General features: G+C 37.3%; 1 protein-coding gene across 1 annotated transcript in view; it reads right to left on the bottom strand.

Annotated features, from left to right (window-relative positions):
- LOC127621488 (breast cancer anti-estrogen resistance protein 3 homolog) overlaps positions 1-25,362 on the bottom strand; it is a 108,528-nt gene that overhangs the window by 19,679 nt on the left and 63,487 nt on the right. The window contains 1 exon segment of the mRNA XM_052095119.1: positions 24,839-24,878. Coding sequence (XP_051951079.1) covers positions 24,839-24,878 — 40 coding nt within the window.

Raw genomic sequence — 25,362 nt, 5'->3', positions numbered from 1 at the left:
TCTGATACATCTTGTTTTAGAATGTTTTTTCTAAATCCTAATAATCTGTCACAAAGTATAAACTGCTTATAATATATTTTTTAAAATACTATAAAAATCTCAGTGTATTTCAAGGCTTGACAACATGACAGATACATCAGTTTTCTGTGAACATCATTGCAATGTTGTGGAGATGCTGAGCTGTCAGTTTCTCTGTTTTTTATGTTCACAGTGACCCACAGCCTAAGTAGTGGTCTCTCAAGCATGTCAGGTGGTTATTAGCCACTAATGACCACAATCAGCCACTGTGGCCCACCACAAACCACTTCACATGAAAAGTAGGTAAGTTCCAATTATATTCCTAAAATCTTTAAATCATTTTAACAAAATCACCAGGATGGAAGTGCACATAAACTGCTATTGAGAATAACAGCACTGATACACTTCACTGTTTGTATCACAGCATTCCAGACAATCAGTCTGAAGGTCAGTCTGAACGCTTGATCCTGCTTTGGCTTCTTTGGAACTATTTTCATTGGTGGAGTGAAAATAAATAAATAAATAATTTTGAGTAACTGATTTGGATATAATTGTGATAGAAAGCATCCCACATAAACTCACATATGGCACAGTCTGATCACTTGCTTTTATTGAGTGTATGCGGGACAATCTTGGGTGATTTATCCTCACGTCAGCTCTCTGTCACCAATCACTCAAAAGCTTTTAATCCACAAAACTTTTCATAGGCCTCAGACTGTATCCACTCTATGTAACCTTCAGATACAGTATGTGCACCAACACACTTCCAGAAGACAATTTGAAGTCAAAAACTCAAACTAAGCTGACTATGTGGGACTTTTAATGCTGTCAGGTGTTATAAGGATGTAACAAACCCTACTGAATTAAACCCCAGTATATTTCTTTGAACCCAAATGGAAAATGCATATTTCAGAAACTCTATGTTATAAACTTATTAAACATAATTCATTGCAAGTCATGCCACGTGATGGACAGTTTTTCCCTTTATATGGAGAAGCTTCTAAGGTGCTTACTATGTATAGAGACTGACAAACCCAGGCCGCAGCGAGTACTGAAATACACTCTGATGCCACTGGTATTGTAGTGAGGGACAGGCGTTACACCCTCTCTTTTTAGACTACAGCAGGCCAAGCCAACACCCCACAAGCCACAAATTACAGTGACCAGACGATACATAGTTTTACTCTGGCTGGGAAAATCATCCCAAAGCACTTGTTTGTCCTTAGTGACTTGTAACTGATATAATAAAAATGTATTTTACACTATTGCTTATAATCAAAGGTAGACATTTGAGGACTCAATTATTTAAATTCAACTAAAAATGCAACCTCAGAATGAGATAAGAATAGAAGTCTATTTCTTGCTTCATTTGTAAGGATGTCCACATGCAGTATCCTCCATAACAGCTACACTGCAAGGGTTTTTGTGTAATTGTAAACTTGCAGGAACCAAGATGTGCTATTCTCTGACACCATTTTATCATTTATGTGCAATATTTCCATATCGTGACACAAATATTGATATAATATCCTCATCTGTCCTCATCCTCCTTGACTTGTCGGCTGCTTTCAACACAGTGAACCACAAAATACTCCTGTCCACACTTTATGACATGGACATCAAAGGAACTGCACTTGGATGGTTTGAGTCATACCTCATTGGCAGCTCTTTCAAGGTCTCCTGGAGAGTAGAGGTGTTAAAATCACACCTGCTGACCACTGATGTTCCTCAAGGATCAGTACATGGACCCCTCCTCTTCTCGAGGTGATGTACATACAAAACATCACACGGACCGATCATTGAGGCACATGACATTTCCTACTCTGGCTATGCAGATGATACACAGCTCTAACTGTCGTTCCAACCTGATGACCCTACTGTCTCAGCTTGTATCTCTCCCTGCTTATTGCACATTTTGCCTGGATGAAGGAACACCACTTTCAGCTCAAACTTGCCAAGACAGAACTCCTCGTTATCCCAGTCAACCCATCTGCTGACCACAATCTCACTATTCATCTTGGTTCAACTACACTAACACCAACCAGAACAGCTCGGAACCTGGGAGTGGTGGTAGATGACCAGCTTCATTTTACACCCACATCTCATCTGCCACCCGGTCTTGTCGTGCTTTATAACATCTGGAAAATTAGACCTTTTCTGTCTTAATATGCTGCACAGCTCCTGGTCCAAGCTCTGGTCAATTCAAGACTGGACTGTTGTAAGGCTTTGTTGGCTGGCTTCCCAGCTAACACATTTAAGCCACTGCAGATGGTCCAGAATGCAGCAGCATGTCTGATCTTCAATCAGCCAAAAAGGGCTAATACACTCTTGATTTCACTCCACTGGCTACCTGTTGTTGCCGCATGAAATTCTAGGCTTTGACTCTGGCATTTAGGACAGCCAATGGAACACCCACTTACTTCAGTTCACTTCTACAGGTCTATGCTCCAACTCGCTCTCTGCAGTCTATGAACGAGAGGCGCCTAGTGGTCCCATCACAAAGAGGCTCAAAGTCTATTTCATGATCATTCACTTTCTCGGTTGCTTTGTGGTGGAATGAGTTTCCAACCTTCACACAATCTGCTGGAACCATCTCAACATTCAAGAACCAGCTGAAAACACATCTGTTCTGCGAGCACTTAACCAATCCACACTAATTGCTCTTACTATTGAACTTGCACTTACTGTACCAAAAATAAATAAATCCTTCTATGTCTCTTTCTTCTGAGCTTGCGCATATACTACTCCAGCCACCTTGAAAACATGGCAGTGCAACACTGCCGATGTTGTTGAACTTTGTATGACAAATTGCTTGCTAAGTTCCTAATTTGTAAGTCACTTTAGATAAAAACATCTGCTAAATGACTAAATGTAAATAATATCTTATCATCAGGTAAGATCCCCAGTTATCTTATACCTGCTGAATCTTACCCCTGACAGACATGTTTGTTTTATAACTATATTACACAACACAATGACCAAAACAAAAAATAAATAAATATAATTTTTTGTAAACACTTGTGAACATGATATTGTAGTCTGGTTGAGCTGAATGTTAACATTTGAGCTTGATAGTTATGTTTTGGGGTTTATGACTGCTTTGCGATCATATGCCAGCTGAGGTGATGTTTTCTGGCACTGCCATCACATTCATTTAGCATTACAACTTGGCTTCATAACTCCGTGCTTTGGGAGAGAATGCTGATCCATTTAGAGGTGCATTGAGGCCATAAATGTTTAAAAATAGCCAAAGCTCAATTGCTCAAGAGCAGCTCGATACCGCCATTCCGTATAATCCCTCCATCAAGCAGAGGCAGTGTAGACGTATTTGTGCACCAAATCAATCACCTCAGCACTTCGGCTTTTAACATAACAGACATTTATATCTGTTTTCATTTATATCTCTCCATGTGGCGGGCACATCTGAGGGGTTATTAGCTAATAATCTTTTTAAATAGTGCTGTAATATTTAACTGATAATCATAATGGAGCACTTGGATGTTTTTTTAAAGTTAGTATTCACTAAAACTCTTGGCATCTGCCCTCACTCTCCTTGGCACGTTCATGAAAGGAGTAGCACTGTCCGATTCAAGAATAAATAATTATTTGGCGTCAAATCAGAAATAGGAGAAGATTATCAGTGAATAACAACTTGAATTTTGGTCTGTTTACCAAACACGACTTGGAATATAGAGCACAGTTTGTATGGACCACTTTTATTAAACTTTATGATGCTTTTCCATCCTTTTTGAAATTTGAAAGCTCCAGTCCTTATTCATTGTAATTGCATGGAAAAGAGAGACCAGTACATTTTTCAAAAGTTTTAAAATCATGGCTTATCCCTTCTTAGATGGCTTGATACTGTACAATAAGCTAAATTCCACTACCAGTGAGGCTATCATAAGCCGCTTTTAGATAATGATTGTAGATGAGAAATTCTCCTGTTGTTTCTTTAACATCTAATCCTGTTTTGTGTACTCCACAATTGTCCACCAACCAGCTCCGGTAGATGAACAGTTAAAAATCTACATTTGAGTGAGAAATTGTGCAGATACAGGCAGAGTGCAAAGGTGGAAGTCAAGTGCCTAGGGAGCTCATCTCATTGTGAGTTTAGATTGGCTCTGCATAACATTGTGATGGAAACCTGCAGTCAAACTAATCTGATGGCAGTACTTAGGCAATACTTAGGCAAGCATTACTTCTACTTAGAGTTAGGAATTTTAACAAACCCCTAAATCTAAGTAATAAACTTTGATGCATAACTCTGCTGCAGGTGCTAGTGGTGTGGACGATACTTTAAATAATTTGGCTTGCTGAGGAGAGGTGAATTATAACTTTTCTAAACAATCTGACTTATGATGCTCCCCTGGCAGACAATAAAAAGAGGACAAAAAAATCCCATAGACTTTACTGAAGGAGGGACTCAAGCCAAATCTAGGAACCAGAATATCATTGAGACATGGGGGTGGGCTATTTGGATTTGGGCCAGTAAGCAACCATCTAGCAACCACTCAGAACACCTAAGCAACCACATTTCAATGCCCCGGCAACCATCCAAAATACCCTAGCATTGTGGTGGTGATTTCTACTACCGGTACTCAAATTGCTTCAGGAAATGTTAAAATCTTGTTATTTCCAGTTGCTTCCTGTGTATGTTTCTGTGATGTAGACCCCTGGACTCAACCATGTACATTCAGAATCCCAAGTGTTTTGGGGGTCATTAGTGGCATCTCACGGGCAGGAAAATCAATCTCGTCTGGCCATTGGTGTAGGGTCACACCCTCCAGAGTCAGAGTATACAAAGAGGGATATCTAAGTGTCCCACCAGCCTCTTGGGACTTAAAACACAGGACCTCTTCCTCTCTTATCTCACCCCCCAATAACACTGTCCATTTAGATATTCCCTGGGGTGTCTGCCATGTTCTTCATTTCCTAGACGGGCAACACAGATATCAGATGAAAGTAATCGAGCATCAGAGTTTGGCTGTGGTGAATGCTAATGAAGATTTGTGATCCTTAATATTGCACCCAATTCTAATTAGTTTTTCAGTTTGGATCTTTAGGACTGACTGTCTGCACTGTTAAATGTAATGAAATCACATTTACTTGTTTAGACAGACAATATTTGGTGTATCTACACTGTTTGCCATTGTAATGCCATGAGACATTAGTAAGATGATGGAAAACTGAAAATGTTTGCCTCTGCTCAAACACTAAGCTTTATTTAAGATTTAAAAATTTCCTTTTCATTACAAATTTAAAATAAATATGTTTAATTAATTAATTTTAAATAAATGAACTACAGGTTAATACTTTTTTATATTAATCTTAATAACTACAAATTCATTTACATTTACATTTATGCATTTGGCAGACGCTTTTATCCAAAGCGACTTACAGAGCACTTATTACAGGGACAATCCCCTGGAGCAACCTGGAGTTAAGTGCCTTGCTCCATTGTGCTCAAGGACACAATGGTGGTGGCTGTGGGGCTTGAACCAGCATCCTTCTGATTACCAGATTACCAGTTATGGTGCTTAGACCACTACACCACCACCACTCCGTAGTATATATGCAATGGCATCATCAGTGGAGCGGTTGTTGCGGTAGGCAAACTGCAATGGTCCAGAGAGGTGGGCAGCACAGAGCAGATGTGATCTCTGATTAGCATTTGCTGAAGATGGGGGTCAGAGCAACAGGACGCCAGTCATTTAAACAAGTGATTTTTGATTGCTTTTGTACAGGCACAATGGTGGATGTTTTGAAGCATGTGGGGACTACAGACAGGGAGAAGGACAGGTTGAAAATGTCCATAAAAACACCAGCCAGTTGGTTCGCGAAAGCTCTGATGACGCGGCCCGGAATGCCGTCTGGACCCGGATGTTCTTTACGGATGTTCACCCATCGGAAGGATCGGGTTACATCCGCGACAGAGATGGAGAGTGAAGCAACCTCTGTAGAGTCGGCCGTGAGTGCTCTCTCCACGAGGGTGGTGTTATTGTCCTCGAAACGAGCATAAAATATATTAAGAAAACTGTTTTTTAGTGGGTAGAATTCAATGAAGCTGTCAGCTGAGGACATGTGAGGTGTCTATTTCTTAAACTAGAGACTCTGATGTTCTTATCCTCTTGTATAGTTGTACATCTGGGCCGTCAACATCCCTGTCTTTGAAGACTGTAGTTTACACATTTGTATGAACTCTTCAGGTTTTTTTGGCAATTTCAAGCATTGTAGCCTTCATTCCTCAAAACAATGATTGACTGACGAGTTTCTTTTTGCCATTTTTTACCTAATATTGACCTTAAGACATGCCAGTCTATTGCATATTGTGGCAACTCAAAAACAAACACAAGGACAATGTTAAAATCAATTTAATGAACCAAATATCTTTCTGTGTTTGATATAATGGCAAGTAATTTTCTAGTACCAAATTGGCAATTTAGCATAATTACTCAAGGATAAGGTGTTGGAGTGATGGCTGATGAAAAAATGACTTTTTTCAAATAGTGATGGTGCTGTTTTTTACATCAATATTGTCCTGACTATACTTTGTGATCAGTTGAATGCCATTTGGTGAATTAAAGTACCAATTTCCTTCTGAAACAGCAAAATCTGTACATTATAAAAAAAATTTGGCTGGCAGTATATGCATGTGGCTTTTTATTGTTTAGACTGCAAACAACTAAAAATATCAGTGTTGGAAGCTGTTTTTGCTGCCTGATTGAACAAAGCTTTTTCTCTGTGCAATTTAGAAGCAACAATCTAGTCAGGAAAATAATTTCTTGTCAAATCTGAGCACATCATGTGGATCTGGAAGACAACTTAGGTCTAGAAATGGGATGGATTCTCACAAACCCCTCTCTTTCATTTATTCCCATCTTCTCAATTTAAATGTATGATTCCCCCCAGCCCCCTCATTCCATTCCAATTCTGGCCCAATCAGTCCAGCCCAGCCCTGGTTTTGTAAGGAGGGCAGAAGGGGGGATTAGGGCCCTGGGCAGCTGTGCTGGATCGCTTTGAACATGACCTATTTTTTATGTTTCCTTGAGCATGCTTAATTTGTTGTACAGCGAGAGAGAAGGGGGAAAAGCTGGAAAAAGTAGGGGACACGCCTGTCCCCAGGACTCAAAATTGCTTGAAGCCATGCTTTTTTGCAAAGAAAGCCTTGAGCCTGGACAATACCTTGAAGTTTTGTGGATCGCTCGAGGCAGGTAGAATTCGAGGATACAGTGAAGTAAAAACAGAACTGTTATGAAAAAAAACAAAAAAACAAACAAATCGCTTGCGAATAAAGCACAATTTCTTTCAGAAAATTGTTGAAATTACATGCATAATAAAATGTATCATATATGCATGTGCCTGGTTATACTGTGCGCAATTCACCAGTGCATGTTATTCCAAAGAATTGTTGTTTGTCTTTGTTAATCTTTCATCACAATGTAATAGTTTGCTTTGAAATGACTTTCCTCTTCATCTGATGTCACTAAGGTTCAAGTTTAAGTTTCAAACAATGGGTACCATTAGCATTTAAGAAAAGGAGTAGTCCTCCATGGTTGACTGCTTTTATGTCTGCCACATTTATCGATCCAATCAATTCCCGATGGATAGAACCAAGTCCCATCCTACATTTTGTTTCTTGTTGAATATCATGTTACACTCAGAAACAAGAGTTGTGTATTGTATGATTTATGTTGATTCAATTAATAGAAAGGATGCTTATATACTGTATGTATATATATATATATATATATATATATATATATATATATATATATATATATACACACACACACACTCGCTTGTGTTCATGTCATTCTAAACTAAAGTGTAAGAGAAGTGCAGGTGTGTTAAGAGGCTCTTTTTTTTTTTTTTTTTACATGTATTTTTTGTTTTACATTATATATGTTAGCCAGTAGGTGGTGGCAAAAAACATTTTTATGTGTAATCTGAACCAGTTAGGTGACGTGAAGTCAGTCCGCATCAGCCAGTGTTTACATACAGCACTACATGATCGCTCGTATTTCTACTACACTACTAAAGCCAGGAAATAGCTTTAAACTATCAACTTCAGCATTACGGCTTATCAAAGCTGAGAGACACAACAGACTGATTAATTACACAAACTGAAGGCGCTTACCTCTTATCAGACTTTCCACATTGGAGTGGACACAGTTTAAAATTGTGGCGGACATTGCGGTTTCTATAGTGAAAGACTCTTGCGCACCGGCTCCCGCGAAATAGGGTGAAATACCTCCTCTTGGACGGTTACTTTTCCACTGAGAAAGCTGATCTTCAGAAAGCTGACAGCGTCTCTGCTTGGGCATGGCAACTGATGATGGCACACACTCCATCTCTCTCTCTCTCTCTCTCTCTCTCTCTCTCTCTCTCTCTCACACACACACATACACACACACACATCCATCCTTGTTTATCCAATAACTTGTTAGAAACAGCACAAGCTGTGATACTATTTCTGAAGTGACATTTTTTAATTACTAACGAATGTTTATCACTGATGGGAGGTGAAACTGGTGTTGAATGATGGGAGTGTCAGCACCTCTCCTGCAGCCTGTCAATCAAAGAGACTTCCCACATTCCCACTGCTCTGCTGAGCTTTTATTTCTGCCATAGCCCTGATACTTCTGCTGTGTTACACTCTCAGTGTGTGGGAGAACCACTGTTGCGTGTCCAGTGTTTGAGTGTGTTCTTGTGTGTGTGAATGGACCATAGACTGTAGATAAATATGGACGACATGTAATCTCCTCAAAAGTGAGGCCAAATCATCTCTATCGCCCCCTGGTGTCTGGCTGCATTATAGGTTATAAACTCCGCCCCCTCCATGCTAGCTTCCCAACAGCATGAGCCAAATTAAAAAACAAAGTGCACCTCAAATAAATGTTTCCCAAAGACGGTTTCTGTCAATTTAGGTAGTTCTTATCACGTTGATATATTTTCAAGTTTTCATTTTTCTGATAAGTTTGGTTTTAATTAGTTATTTGATGCTATAAAAAGGGGGATGCGACATAATTTTTGACAGCTTCTCTGAGCGAAGTAGTCGTGGAGGCACCTGCAGACTTCAGTTCGGGAACATCGGGAGGAGATGAAGGGTTAACTTTAGCTTTCAACTTTCCATAACTGTGATAGTACAGTTTACTGCAGAACAACATTTTTTTTTTTTTAAACAGACAAAGCGACCTAAGGGATCATTGCAGTTTTTTCGGTAAGTTAAATTTGTGCTTTGTAAGCTAATCAGTAAAATAATATTATTAGCTAACTAGCTAAGACAACAAGCAGTCTAACGTTAGCTATGTGGAAAAAAGCAGGTTATTGGTAACTAGCGGTTACTAATTATTTTTTATTTTATAAAATATTATGGTAAAAATCTGAATTATACTCTGTATAAATATATCGCGACTCCACACCACGATGACTACTGTGCAGACTCCGGCTACAAATGATATCATTAGCGCAAGATGGCAGCGCCCGTTTCCGGGATATTTTTGTACAGTGGTTGGAAGTGGAGTCATGCGTCCATCTTTATATACAGTCTATGGTTTGGTCAGAGAAAGTGAGTAGCATTATGAAGTCAGATTAACTGTAATGTTATTTGAGTCAAATATAATGTTGTTTTTGACTCTAACATGTGACCCACGAAATGGTTCGTCCAAATCCTTAAAAGAAAGAAAGATTTGTTTGCGAATAATATCTCACTAAAACAGTGTAACTGTGTATGTAGGGCAGCGCAAGCCATTTACATCCGTCAGGTGTTAATTTACACCTCTGCTAAACAAGTAAGCCTGTTTATTTAAGGCAGACTTGTCACAGTTGGGGTTTCAAGTGATTCACAGCTGTACTGTACAGTACACACACCTCATTCCCACAACTGCTCCTCACACTCATCAAAATAAAGCCCCCAAGTTGTTTTCACCACAGAGAAATTTACTTAGGAGTCAATGACAGACATTACCTTCTATGACTCTTTTGGCCTCTTTTACAGTAACTGCCATTTTGTGAGAAACTTCCTCTCAAAAATCTCTCAAAAGAAAGAATCCATACAAGAGTCACCAACACTGCCCTCTCTGTCCCTCTCACTCCCAGTGACCCCCAACACCATCTAAAAGACCGGAAGTCTCCATGACAACCCAGTTCTATTTTTAGAAACAAACCCAAAAAATGTGAACCAGATCCGAATATTTTCAACAGACTTCCAGACCTTGAGAGCAAGGGTCCGCTGAGCTGCCCTGCCAGATGTGAGAAATAATAAACACATGGCTATTTCTGGACAAATCATCCCCAGAATTGAATATATTGAGTGTTCCGATAACCATGGCAGGAATTCAACATCAGTCTACAGGCAATTAAAAGGAAGAATGTGAATGAACTTATTGACATTCTTGCTTTTCTAGTTAATCACTGCATTCATTCTGGAGCGAAGTAGAAATTACATTTTAATTCCGTGGATCGCAACTGATTTTGCTTCAAGACCAAGATTTTACACTGGGCATCAATAGTCGACCCAACCTGGTCTCATGACAACTCGTATTATTTAGTATGAAATGGCGACATTAATATCGTATGACTTGGCTAGTGTGAAAAAAGTTTGACTTTTATTTTCTAGATACCAACCAATCAAAAAACAAATTTTAAAATCAATACAATATAGGCATGACATTTTAGCTTATCTCCTATTAAAAATTGTATTTAAAGAAAGGAAACATCAGGGAATTTGTGCCACCGTAAAGTTTGATTGGACACACTTTGACAACAAGAACAAAGATATGGAAAGCATTTCCCCTCCTTTTTAAAAAGTTGCTAAGCGTATTTAGTAGGCAATCCTAACTTTGCACGATTATATGGTTATTTGTTTTCGGCATTGTTATCTTTTGGTATCGACCCACCACTTGAGAACCAATGCTTTAGTTCATTCATCCTACAACAGCTATATTTTACAGATTCTGACCATTTGCGTCCCTCCATTGTGTTCTAGCCTTTGACAGACCATAGATCAATAGTTTGTGTGCCATTGGATATCAGAAAGTGAAAACAGATTATAACAACCACACCTGCATGGAAATGACAGAAATATTACAGTTCACTTCATAAACCCAGAGATTTTATTGCATTTTCCCCTGTTGCCCAAAGTCCCCTGCAGTCTGCAGGTGTAATGTTAGGCTGAATAGAACATTCTTGCTATTAATAATCCATACATCTAGAATAGTCATATGACCCGCTGACCCCTCTTATATTTCAGTCTCACATCATTTCTATATAAACCATTACAGGATTTATATAGAATACGCAGAGCCACTATTTTTATATCGCCCATATATTCAGTCAACCCAACCTGAGCAGCCCTCCCTACTTATAACATGACATATTAGATGAGCATACCAGCATGTGTTCACACTTATAATCAATTTAGAAGCCACAGAGATATAAAATAATACAATCAATAGGGTGTATTGGTTTTCAAAGGCAACAAGGGGAGTGAGTAGCTAAACAATTACAAGTGAATGGCAAAAAGCCATATATCTCACCAGGCCAGAAGAAAGACCACCACTATAAAACTACTCACAGACCTGCTTTTTAAGGCACCTCCCTATTAATCTTTTCTTATCCACCACATGTTTTTTTGTTGCCTTTGTCTTTTATCTCTAAATGTATTAACTTTTTGAATCAATTCATTTGTAACATTACAGATACATGAGTGTCTGCATAATATAAACAGTGGGGTCCAAAAATCTGAGACCACTTGTTAAAATGCTTCTATTTTGCATTTGTTACCTACACATTATATAATCAGCAAAACAATTTGACTAAAAAGTTTTTTATTAATGAGAGCATGCAGTTTACAAGTTGAGCTGACATAGACTCTACAAGTTTGAGCAAATTTGATGATCCATTTTATCCCAGCATGATTTAAGAATGTTCCAGTCATTTCAATGAAGTCACAGTCATCAATTGTTCCTTTTGTACAGATGAGTTAACATGGTCCACCACAGCAATTTTATGTTTTACAAATTTTCAAAATACTAAAACTTTTTGGTTGTTTTTAGGTTTAATGTAAGCAAATCCTAGATTTTCAATGTAGTCTCAGAATTTTAGACAACACATTAAATATTAATACATTTGAAAATATTTAAAAAATGAACTTGGATTAGATGGGACTAAAATGAGTTAAGTAATCTCAACTGAACATTCATACACAGACATCAAAACAAACACACTCAAACACACAATTTGGAGGCTTTTACTCACCTTGGCTCCAATAATGGAGCTCTTCTGATAGAAACAGCACAAAGCTGCCGTGATGGTCCTTAAAATTTTGCATCTCTCCGACATGTCTCTTGTTTCTGTACAACTCATCAGTCAAAAAACTCACAAAACACTTTAATCTCCAAAACTCACTGCCTTACACCTCCCGTGAATGAGAGCATATTAGCTGCTCTGTGACCGTCTCTGAACTCTCTCAGTGCAAGTGTGAATGAGGATGTGTGTGTTTGTGCATTCAGTAGTGCATATGCTGCTCCATGCTGTTGCTCTCAGCCCCGGGTAGCCCATGTAAGGAGCTGTGCTATACTACATGTGATACGGCATTCCAGCCAATCAGGGCACCACTATCTGCAAGAGCACTACAAAGCCAACCACTAAAGCCCCCGTCGTCCAAAACCCCAAACAGCTTATCAAGAAATAGACTAGGAGAGAAAGGGATAAAAGGAACTACTTTGATTAGGGCACAACAAATTTGCAATAGTTTATATATATATGCAAGTATTTCAAGATTTATCAAAATTGTCTCTTTTTATGCAAATTCTTCCTCGTTTCAGGGCTTTTTATCCAAGCCACTTCACATCTGTCAGTAACTGCATTTCTGGTTCTTGTAATTAGTGGTGCAAGCATCACTAGTACTTTTGCTCATATTTTGGGTTATAATTCCCCCCTCTTGTTATGTTTTGTTTCATTTGATGTTTGTTGATGTTTTGTGGGATTGTTTTGTGATTAATTTATGACACAGGTTGTATGCTTTGAAAAAAAAAATAACAGTAAATATAGTGGGGGAAATACCTTACCAACCACATAGCAACGCCCTGGTAACCACCCAAATCATTGTAGCGTAATGAGGACTTGTTTTGCCCCCTTACAATGTAAAGACCTAGTTTAATAATATACAAATTAAGAAAAAAAAATAAATGTACAAACATGATTATCTAAGCTTTATAAATCTTAAAAACTTTGACTAATCCTTGATTCTGTGCTTGGTTTGAGACTTTAAACCACAAACGTGTAAAGAACAAAGCTGACACGTATCGTAACAACACGCTGAGAGACAATCTGATATCAAGCAATACAATTAAACCGCAAGCCACCACTGGCATTTGAAAATAATGTGTCCAGACAAGAGAAAGCATTTCCTGTGGAGGTCTTTCAGGAACTGTTTTCCAGACTGACAGGGACAGTCGTGATCCTGTGTGACAGGTTTGCACTGAGGGACCAGGACTGTGTCTGTCAGTATCATCACAACATCACTCTAAACTCCAGGCGAGATTTCACAAACAGCAGGGGGTTAATATAAAAGAGCATTCCCCCAGCAGGGAGGACTCTCTACCCCAGCTGGGACTGTCCTGACCTAAGAAAGAGAGCCCAGCTGAGCCGAGGGGTCCCAGACGGCCAAATGCAGTCACTTTTCCCATTGGGGTTTAAATAAGACTACTCAGTGTCTTAGTCACACACACACAGCACTTAGTGTTATTGCGTCTAGCTGGCTAACTAGAGGGGCTTTTGTTGAGGGGGCAAACAGCGGGCTTTCCCTTGATAAGCCTGATCATTAACAGCATTACACTTTCTGTCATTTTCATGGAAAGGAACCCCCACCCCATTGAAACAGCTCTTGTGTGGAGTAAAAGAAGCATTTGAAAACTAGCACGATTAGATGACAGAAAACAATTTAGGTTTTCCAGTCCATTTGAGTGGATTGGACAAAAGTTCATATAGATTGTTAGCTAAAAGATTCAGGTTTGAATGACAACAAACACATATTTCACACTAATATGTTCAAGACTAATGCTTATAAAGTGGGTCTGTGTGTGTGTGCTATTATTTGCACCATTTAAAGTTATGTGGACATATAGTGAGATGTAATGTTCTCTGTTATGCTGAATTTTAGTTTTCTATAAGCATGTCAAATTTGTAACTATCTGTCTTTCTAAGCAAATGATTCGATTTTGGGGTAAAATGTGACCCTCATATGTTTTCATAAGATTGAACCAGTTTATCTTGCTTTTCCTTCTTTTTCTAAACAACCAACAAATTTTAATTAATGCTGGAAACTTTCTATTGAGAAACTCGGTTCATCGGTGGAAAAAGAAAAGTGTGCCTTTAGTCCAAACTATCTCAGAAACATTTTTGGATGCAAACAGTTGGATGTCTATCAACTAAGATTTGTTATATTTCTCCCAGATCGCTCTTAAGGAGTAAACAAATACATTATGTCTGGCTGGCCCACGTTCGAACCAACACTTGAATGTTCTTGCAGAGAGTGGAATCCTAAACTACATAATTACACTCAATAAAAGCACCATGGCCGTGTGAGCCATTGACTTTTCCAGTCTGCTAAGGAAAGAAGTCAGCATGATGACTTTGTTCATGAGAGCCAAATATAAACCTTAAATACAAGTCAGACTTAACTTTGTCAAGAGACTGTAGTTCAAAGGGTAAAGAACTTGCATGTGACTGTTTCTTGCTAAATTATGTATTTATATCTTAAGACACCGTCGGGTGAATTAGAGTAGCTTAGGAAACCTATGCTTTAATGTGTGCACTTGCTCTATAACAGGGGTCGTCAACCTATGGCACACGGAGGGGTAATCACTGGCACGCCAGCAACAGCGAGAAAGGAGTAGATTATTTTATTTACATGTAATTCTGCACCTGCATTCCAGTTTGCATCTTGATGTAATCCTTCCTCATGATCACGCAGCATGTTTTCATCAGCTGAAGTTTTTTTAACAAAAGGTTAAAATGTGACGAGAGTGCAGTATGCCCAACTGACTCATGCAGCACGTGCAAGCCATTCGTGTATCATGGCAGTGCTTCACTATCGGTTAATCGCGCAAGTTAAAACGCGCCCGCCACATTCCATGTTTCATTTGCTTCTTATTGTTTTCAGAACAACACATGGTGTAATAAGGAAAACCCCATAATTAATCCTTGAGCTTTCCAACCCAGCATACAGGTACACCACAGTCACACTCAAAGTTACATTAAACAATTCAAAGAGAAAACATAAAACATACAAATCTAAGCCTTTTCAAAAGATAAATTAAACCTGTAAATAAAATTTTAGGATTTTGCAGGTTCGATTCACCGAAAAAGGCAAAAAAGTTGATCAGACACATTTAAAATTTTTATTTAGCTGATGAAAACACACTGCGTGATCCTGAGGAAGGATTACATCAAGATGTAGATTGGAATGCAGGTGCTAAAAACGTCATATAAATAAAATGGCCAGCTCCTCTCTCGCCGTTGCTGGCACACCAGTTATTACCCCGCTGTGTGATTTTGAAAAATGTATGAAATGTTTAAGATTCTACAAAATGTTGTGATCAGTAATCAAATAAGCAATTTTGTTAACTTTGTTAACTCATTTTGTTCAAAAGGACATGTTTTCTTTCATTAAAGCACTTTTACAAGATGCTCTGTGAAAATTCACATGTAGGATCATGATTATATCATAATCAACAGGTTTTGCACAGATTTTTCACTCAAACTGTTATGCTGATAATATAATTTGTTATACAAACTGTAATTAGAAAAATGCAAAATAGAAAAATGTTCACAAGTGGACACAAACTTCAGAAAATCACATACATGCACATATATTTACAGCTCTGGAAAAAAATTAAGAGACCACTCCAAATGTTTCTTAAATAAGCATCTCTACATGCATGCAGCCATTCCATTCCAGTGTCTGTTGAAATCCTGCTTGAATCTTTGTGCCAGGAGAAGCATAAAGTCACCCAACAGCAATGTGAAAGACTTGTGGAAAGTGTGCAAAGACGCATGAAAGCTGATTTCTGAACTCTTCCTAAGTTAAAACATTAGAATTGTGTTGTGTAAAAATTAATATGAACTTGTTTTCTTTGCATTATTCGAGGTGTGAAAACAATATTTTTTGTTATTTTGACCAGTTGTCATTTTCTGCAAATAAATGCTCTAAATGACAATATTTTTATTTGGAATTTGGGAGAAATGTTGACAGTAGTTTACAGAATAAAACAAACATTTTCATTTTACTCAAACACATATTTATAAATAGTAAATCCACAGAAACTGAACATTTGGAGTGGCCTCAATGTCCCAAAACAAATGTCCCCCTCTCTCTGGGGGAGGGGTGGATGTCAGCACAGACATTAACCAGGAAAAAAAAAAATGACACTCAAAAAGGTTGCCGACCCCTGCTCTATAACAAGCAAGTCCTTATTAACATTATCATATTCAAACTGGGTTGTAACAGTCAGTAAATTGCAGAAGTTGAAAGTGCAAAAAGTATTACCATAATTCACCCTAGATATTAAAGGACTGGAATTATAATGTTCAAATTTCCACCAAAATATTGATTTAGTTGGTTGGTTGGTTGTTATGATAGCATAACAAACAAATGGTACATTCCAAACTCACCCATGTCAAATCAATGCACCATAAATTCTCTACCATTGTTAACACAATGCTACATTCTCACCCATGCCAGTGTTAACAAATGCATACATTACAATAAATGAGAAAAATGACATACAAAGCCAAGAAATGTACCATCCAAAAACACAAACTGTATTTGGACTTTTTAGAAATATTTTCACTCAAACGATACATTTTTGCTGTCTCAAAGGATTTTTCTTTTTCTTAATTGAAATTACATAAAAAGTCAGAATACAAACTTGCTGTTATCTATTAGACAGTTCACAGTGTGTTGTTATGTACATGATTTAACACTAGAGGGTGTTGTGCCTCTGTGTGTGCAGCAGTAAAATGATATACTTGCTTTAGTGGCTGATGTTATATAGTTGGCTTTCTTCATAATTCTTCATCTAGATTGACACAGTTTTTTTGGGTAAATCTCTACATTCACTGTGTAATACTGCATAATTTCATACAGATACAATGAACTTTGTTTGGTTTGGCATCAGAGTTATCTGGCAGATGTGCAGCTTTGTAGTTGAATACAGCTTTTGCTATAACTCACTAATGTAACGATTTATAAATCTTGTTCCAAATTCCGAGTCATGTAATATCAATAAGGAAATTATGAGTTTGGCTCAGCACTGGAAAAATGATACATGCAGACAAGATTTACTGTGTTCATCAGTATGTCTATTTCAGTGTGCGGCGGTGTGCATGTATGCTAAATTTATAGAGCAGTCTCTTTATATCTGATCTAAAGTATCCAGAGGAAAAGATCTAAAAATACTGCTGTTAATAACATTACATTAAAGTTTGGAATACCAGCCAAAACTTTGCTGCAGGGAGTGTGCCACGTGGTATTTCTTCATTTTTAAATTTAATGAAAAATCTGGATATATAACAGTGTCAGGTTTTATAAAACCAGAACAAAAGCCATGCATCCTTAAGGTTAAACCTGTGCAAATATGTGTAATCAGAAGGTTAATTTAATTAACTTTATATAAATTAAACCCTTATACATCGATCAGCCACAACATTAAAACCACCTCCCTAATTTTGTGTAGGTCCCCCTCGTGCTGCCAAAACAGCACCAACCCGCATCTCAGAATAGCATTTTGAGATTATATTTTAAAATGATCTCTTGGGATTTTCACTCACAACAGACTTTATAGTCAAATTTACTCTGAATGGTGCCAAAAACAAACAATATCCAGTGAGCAGTAGTTCTCATCATAAAGGTCTTGTTGATGAGAGAGATCAACAGAGAATGGCCAGAATTGTTTGAACTGACAAAGTCTACAGTAACTCAGATAACCGCTCTGTACAATTGTAATGAGCAGAATATAATCTCAGAATGCTATTCTGATGCGGGTTGGCACTGTTTTGGTGGCACAAGGGGGAATTACACAATATAAGGCAGGTAGTTTAATGTTGTGGCTGATGGGTGTATTACTTTAGAATTATTTATATTAACATTAACAAATATTGTTACTTACTTATAATGCTTAATGGAGCGTTAAGGTACACTGAATAATTAGAAATGTAAATTGACAAATGTGTCATTTTCATTTATATATTGCATATTTGAACAGAACTACTGATGTGTTAAGCATTATAAGATGTTTATGATTTACCTTAAGTTATTATAAAGTTATCTGTCATCTTTTTCTCCTGCAGTGTTCTACTGAATCAATATTACTACATAACCTGTAAACAAATTAGGGTAACTTTTCTTGTAATCAGATTACAGTTATTGACTTTTACTTAAAGTAATTACTTTTAAGTACATTACTTGCCCTAAAGTAAAATGTATAATACATTTAAAATATTAATTCATATGTGTGTCCATAAGCATTTCTGTGCAAGCTTAAGTGTGTGCGACAAGGAATGAGGAAATATAGATGTTATGAACTTTTCTAGGAAAAGTGGTAATTTACGGAAGAGGATTAGGGCCAAGCAATAATAAAAAAATAAAACCATCTCGAGATTAAAGTCATTATAATGCGAGATTAAACTCGTTAAATTTCGAGAAAAAAGTCGAAATACAATCTTGAGAATAAACTCATTAAATATCGAGAATAAAGTCATTATAATGCGAGATTAAACTTAACGAGTTTTTTCTCGAAAAACAACGACTTTATTCTCGATATTTAATAATTCTCGATATTTAAGATTTCTTTACTAATTAGTAATTAGTAAAGAAATCTGATAAAATTTTTAGAGAACTAATTAGTCATTTGTAGTGGATTGCTTATTTTGAGTAACTTACCCATCACTGCTTACTACTTACTGAGTTTTTTTTTCCTCCATACATCTATGCCGATAAATGTAAACAAGTTGCTTCTTTGCTTGGCAACTGTAAACAGCCTAAAATAAGGTTTAAACTATATTACTTGGCAGAAGAATTGTTTACTCTGATTCTTTATTAAATGTAATTTATTAAAAATGGTCTTTTCTAATATTGCTATAGCTGGTGTTTTATAACAGCTCTGCTTCACGTTGTTGCTAGTCTAATACCATTGGTTAAACTTACTGTAATGCACATCTTCTCGTGGCTAATTGTTTTCATCTATATGTAATATCAAGCAATGATGATGCGATTTAATCAAGAGCATGTATCAATCTCTTCCATTTAATCTTCATTCTCTCCGTCTCTCAATGTTTGAGAGGCAGAAGCCCTCTGAAGTGTTCTTCTTGGGTCATTCTATGCTCTATGAGACCAGGCTTTCTCTGGGTCTGTATAAAGTCTGGTGGGCTCAGAGGGAAGCAGATTCCACAGGGAGAACAGAGAAACATTGTTCCTGTAAAGCTCTTTCATGAGTGCTTAGCAGCTTACTGAGTAACAGTGTATGTGTATGTTCACCATCAGGTAACAAGGGACAAAAAGAGAGAGTGTGTGTTACACATGTGTACAAATGCATGTGTGTGCCATTGTGTGTGTATGTGAAAGGAAGAGAGAAAGAACTCTGCTGTGATCTTCATTCTTAAAAATAAAAGTTCTTCCATGGTTATTTGCAGCATAAAGGACTATTTCTTGCTGTACAGGGTTCTTGAGTTGACTAAATAATTCTATGCAGATTAAAAAAGTTCTTGATATTACATCATATTGGGTCTTAAAACATTAGTACTTAAAGGTGCACTCAGTAAAATAGTTTAACTCCTATAAATTGTAATTTTGCAATATATGTAGGAAATCATGACCACTCAAATGAAAATTAAGACTCCAGTCATATCAGTAACCTTATTAAAGTTGTATTATTCTACATGGAGAGGGTCCGCACATGGGGGCTGCCATGTTCGAATCGCATGACCAGCCGAATACTACTCACTTAATCTCAGTAACTGTCCTGTTATTTGACACTTTATCTCTGACTGTTGAAACTGAAAACTATTGATTTTAGATGATGCTGCATCCAAATCGCTATATGTCATTGTAATGCCCAAGATGACACAAAGACAAAAGTTACTGAGTGCACCTTTAAATAATTTTTAAATAACTAGAGAGGTTCCCAAACTTTTTTATCAACTTATCATTTAGCAATGTTAACCTTTAAAATATTATGAATCTTTGCATGTTTATGGACTGGCCCCTTATACGTCAATTGTATGTTCCTTATTGTAACTTTGAGTTTTACGCTTTTTTCTAAATAAACTGGAACTTTTATTTTTAAGACTATGGGGTAAGTGGTTCCATTATGTGCCAAAGAGAAGATAATGAGTGCCAAAAGGTTGAGTAATATATACACACACACACACCCTGACCAAATGTGGCACAATGTTGTGTCTATATGACAGCATCATCACATAAACTCATCAGTGTGATTGAATGAAAAAACGAAGTCACATGTCTTAAGTTTGTAATACGCCTATCCTATCCCCCAGTCGCTAAGAAGAGGGATTTGGTTCCCACCCTGTAAAAAAAAACATATTTTTAAACATCAAGTCATCAAAACAACTTCCACCCTCCAGATCAGCTTTGATGATAATAGCTCCAATTTTGCACCAGAATGTAACCGATCTCTGCTTCACACACAATGGTGCCGGCCAAACGATGAGAGAAACCAGGATAAATAAAGGACTGATTGAAATGGGACACACCCACTCATATTCATTGACCAAATCAAGTCATCACTGCTTGAAATTAAATATATTTTTTATTTGCCCTCAGTTGTACAGTTAGCTTACTGTAGTGTTTTTTGTTATTATTATTATTCAGAATGGTCTGGGGGTTACAGAGGTAAACTGAGTAGTTTTTGAATTTGAGATTACCTTGAACTCAAACCCAAACCACCAACGAATCTGATATCATCAAAAAACAAACAGTTTTCACTAACAATGCTGAACTCATCTGACTTCAGGAAGTGACATCAGTACATGAGGTCTTGGAAGTTAATTATCCCACATTTGATAGCTGACTGAGAAAACATTCCTCAACTAACAGGCCATGAACAATTTAGGTAAAGATTGAAAAACTAACATAATTTAGCCGAAAACCCTGATGGTGGACCACAACATTAACCAGGCAAAGTGTGACAGAGACTTATAAGTTACCCTTTCATATTGAAAATTGCTTATTGATGATATTGATAATTATATTATGATAATACATACACTAAAATTACCTTGGGACCAGTTAGTTAAAAGTTAATTGAAAAACTTTATATAAAGAAAAGTGTTAGTTGTAAACAGTGTTTATTTTTTATAAAGTTTTTGACTAAACTATCCTTGAAAATCAGTCATTATTTCATCATATTCTTTAATATTTTTAGTCAGGTATTTAATTTTAGTCAATTAAAATATTATCTTTTAGTTGATAATTATGTGCAAAATTTAAAAAATGTGTCAAACTGTAATAAACCAAACATTAATCAAACATTTTCTTAATTTAAACATATATAAAACATATAAACGATCCCTATAAACAGACTACGCAGTCTGCGTAGGGCACCCTGCGTACTCTAGGGAGTAGGGAGGCACCCTCTTACCCTAGGAGGGCACCAGAAAATCCACCGGCTGCCCTTACCCGCATTTTATACATTATTCAAAGACCCGAAAGCAGCTGCGGAACACAGATGATCGCTTCACGCTCATAATATCTTCATGCAGCCGAGAAAAACGGATAAACAAATCAGAAACTAATCTGATTTCAATAAAAAACACATTCTTGTGCTAAAAAAGGCTAGACATAGCACAACAAATACAGTTTAACAGAAAGCAGGAGTCTCAATATGATTTAACAGCCCTGCTGCACGAGATGCTGAATAAACAATAACAAAGGGAAACAAAGACGTTCGTCTAGCCTGCATTTACTTAGAAGAACAAATGGATGGTTGCAAAATCGTTCGGTGTGAACAGCCCCTTACAGTTGGTGGAGTTCTTTGGCGGTTGCGTCTTGTTCTCTTATAAGCATTTCTCAGATTAAGCAATGAGTTGTTTAAATGCTTTGTCAGGAAAGTTGTTCTTTTTATTTATGTTATGCACATTAGTTGAAAATGAAATGCTCTTTTTTAACAGCCAGGATAGGAATGTTCTATGCAATGAAATAATGGTGCAGAATGGTTTATGTATTTATTGCGCCTTCTTGTGGACTACGGAAACAATGTAAATTTTAAAATCAGCTGACTTTAAATTTAGTTCATATTTATATATTTATATTTATATATTAAAATGGTTCAGTCAGTACTGTTTATTTTTCTAATAAGGTTCAGTACTATTTTACTTTGAGTGTTATTTTTTCATTCAGTGTCAAATTGAAAAACTATCGGTTGATGAATCGGTTATTGGCAGCTACTGCCTACTTAGTTATCGGTATCAGTCAACCTCTATTGACTAGAACCACTGATGTCCACATAAGCCACTTAACTTAAAAATTCAAAGAGCTACCTAAAATAGAGTATGAAGAGCCAGTGCTTGAATTTCATGTACTTTAATGGAAACATTCCCCTGAGGATATATAATATCACCTCACCACCTATCAATTTCTGCTAGGATTGTCTAATTGGAGGGTGAATCTCACAAAAGCATGTCCGGGTCATATTACACCCCAAAAAAATAAAAATAAAATTAGGGAAAGAATTAGATGTTTTCTCCTTGTAATTGTAATTTTAATCAAGTACATATTCCCCCAAATTACTGTAATTGTAATGATTATTTTTTTTTTTAATCCATATACATCAGCATAAATGAACATTCCTTTGGCTCATTTGAACATTCTGTCAATGTAAGGATTTTTATTTTTATTTTTGATCATCCCCTGTGCGAAATCCGATCAAAAGACTAAGTACACTAAGTTCTAAGAGCACTGAGTCAGAACAGCCTGAAGGTCTGTGCCAAGATGAATATAGTTTAGAAGCTCAAGGGGGAGTTGGTGTCAGAAATGTATGGTCTTAGAAGAATAAGAATAATATGAATATGTTGCCAAGCCAACATATTTATGTTCCATTATGGCAACAGAATGACTGAAAATTCAACTACAAAGGAGCACTGCTACATTATAGTGGCTAAAGTCTGTGAATGTTTGTGCTGTTTGCTTGTGGTTTGCTGTGAGGTAAGTTTGAGAAGGGTTTGCTCTTGACAAAGATCTGCGAGACCCTAAGATGAGTCAGAAGAACAGAGAAAGAGAGGAATCTCAGCAGATGACAGAGGTGGTTGTGTGCTGACAGTCCGTGTCACTCAGGGGCCATCAAGGCTGCTGGTTATCACAGTGGAAAATCTCATTCAGCCAACACAAACTGAATGAGTCACCCTGATCTATGTCACAACACATCTCTCATCAGATTGCATCAGAGATTCTTCCTAAAAAATTTATTTATGTCTAGTCATGCACAATATATCAGTCTGGGGATATATGGCATTGGCAATAACTGTGCCTGATGAACCCTTTTATTTACATTTACACTTTTGGAAGATGCTTTTATCCAAAGGGACTAACAGTGCATTCAATGTATACATTTTATCAGTTTGAGTGTTCCCTGGGAATCAAACCCATGATCTTGGTGTTGCTAGCACCATGCTCTTCCAGTTGAGCTACAGAAACCCCAGCAGGGTCAGCACAGCTGTGATGGGGTTTCTAATACAGCTGCTGATGGAGTGATAGTGAATTTGTCATCTTTCTCTCTTCTGATTGCAGTAATCCATCTCTCTCTCTCTCTGTTTTTGCCTCTTTTGGAAAGTCATGGAAATGTAACAGTGGAGTTTTTATTTTGCTGTTGGAGCAACGAAAGGGTCTATTGGCTGATTAATAGAGGAGATCATTCCCCCTAGTGATGGTTCCAAAATCTATCATCATGAATAAATCAATCATTAAATTGATCACCCTGCTCTACGTATTTGTATCGGCTTCGACCACTTAACGCAATTAACCTATTCTTTCTTACTTGATGCTGTTATTAAAATTACACATTGTTTGCAGGCCTTTTAAACAGCACCAGAAAGAGACTGCAGGTCATTACCCCTTGTAATTGTTCTGTTTTAATTGAGGATGTGTCTACTAGGGTCCCTCTCACTGTAGGAACCCTAGAGACTGTCAGATCTTTATCAGACATTTTTTGCTATAGAATTTCCTGTGTTTAATGAACAGATCTGTCTTTAAGTTGCACACATCTGATGTATTAAAACATTATTTAAATGGGTCAATGACAGCACAAAAATGTTTTATAAACTCAATGTTGTGAGTTATAACCTTGAGAAACACAATGCAATAAATGAGTAAGCTTTGTTTTTACAATCCGCTTAACTATCTGAAACTCTAGTCAATCTCAACTGAAAAGTTATGACAACATCAGGAAGCAAATATGTTTACAAAACCCAAGACAATCACACCCACTGACGCACACATTTATATATGCCAATCTGATACAACCATCCAAAGTTTCCATCCAAGTTTCCATCCAAGTACGCAGTATAATACTTCCTGCATATATTACTCAACGCTCTGTCAATTAACTATTATCCTTCATATCATGTCCTAATGATATCAAAAACCTCAATTTCCAAAGAGTAGCAGCCTCGAATTACCGTTCTTGACATTCTTGCCCTAATTTAAAGGCTCAGGTCATTAATTGCATTTTACTGTGGTTGAACAATAAATGAACTCCACTCATACACATGCACACAGTGATAAAAGTAGAGTGTAAAGCCTTACCTTGACATACTCCATGGTAGGGTCCATGCCGGCGGAGTCCCTGCAGGAGAAAGAAAGAACTCTCTTTAGTGAACACATTGACTCCTCTTTTGTTCTCCTGCTGCCTAACTGTAGGCTGCACCTTGGACTGCAATAGATGGTAAGTGCCTACCAGTCCAGCCCACCGAGTCCAACTGGCCTGAGGTCATTGCACCACAGTATAGACTACACCAGCCACCACATATGGACATATACGCCCACCATCCCCCTAAAGACAAATACTGTATTTCACAATTGCATTAAATCCACACAAACACATACTGTGTGAGAATGCTTAAGATTTAAGAAGACAGTTTTAGACACTATGCAAAGGAAAATACCTCGTCATGAACAAATTTAAGCAGTCTTTAAGAGAGAAAGAGGAATGGTTAAAAGGATAGTAATGAGCATGTCACAGCTGGTGTTAAAGTTTAGAGGCTTTTTGAAGAAACAAAAACGACACAAACTTGCTCTTAGTCTCACCGGGTTACTGTTTTCCCTGAAGA

The sequence above is a fragment of the Xyrauchen texanus genome, chromosome 27, assembly GCF_025860055.1.
Source record: "Xyrauchen texanus isolate HMW12.3.18 chromosome 27, RBS_HiC_50CHRs, whole genome shotgun sequence".
NCBI lineage: Eukaryota > Metazoa > Chordata > Actinopteri > Cypriniformes > Catostomidae > Xyrauchen > Xyrauchen texanus.
This window is presented reverse-complemented; position numbering and strand designations above follow the sequence as displayed.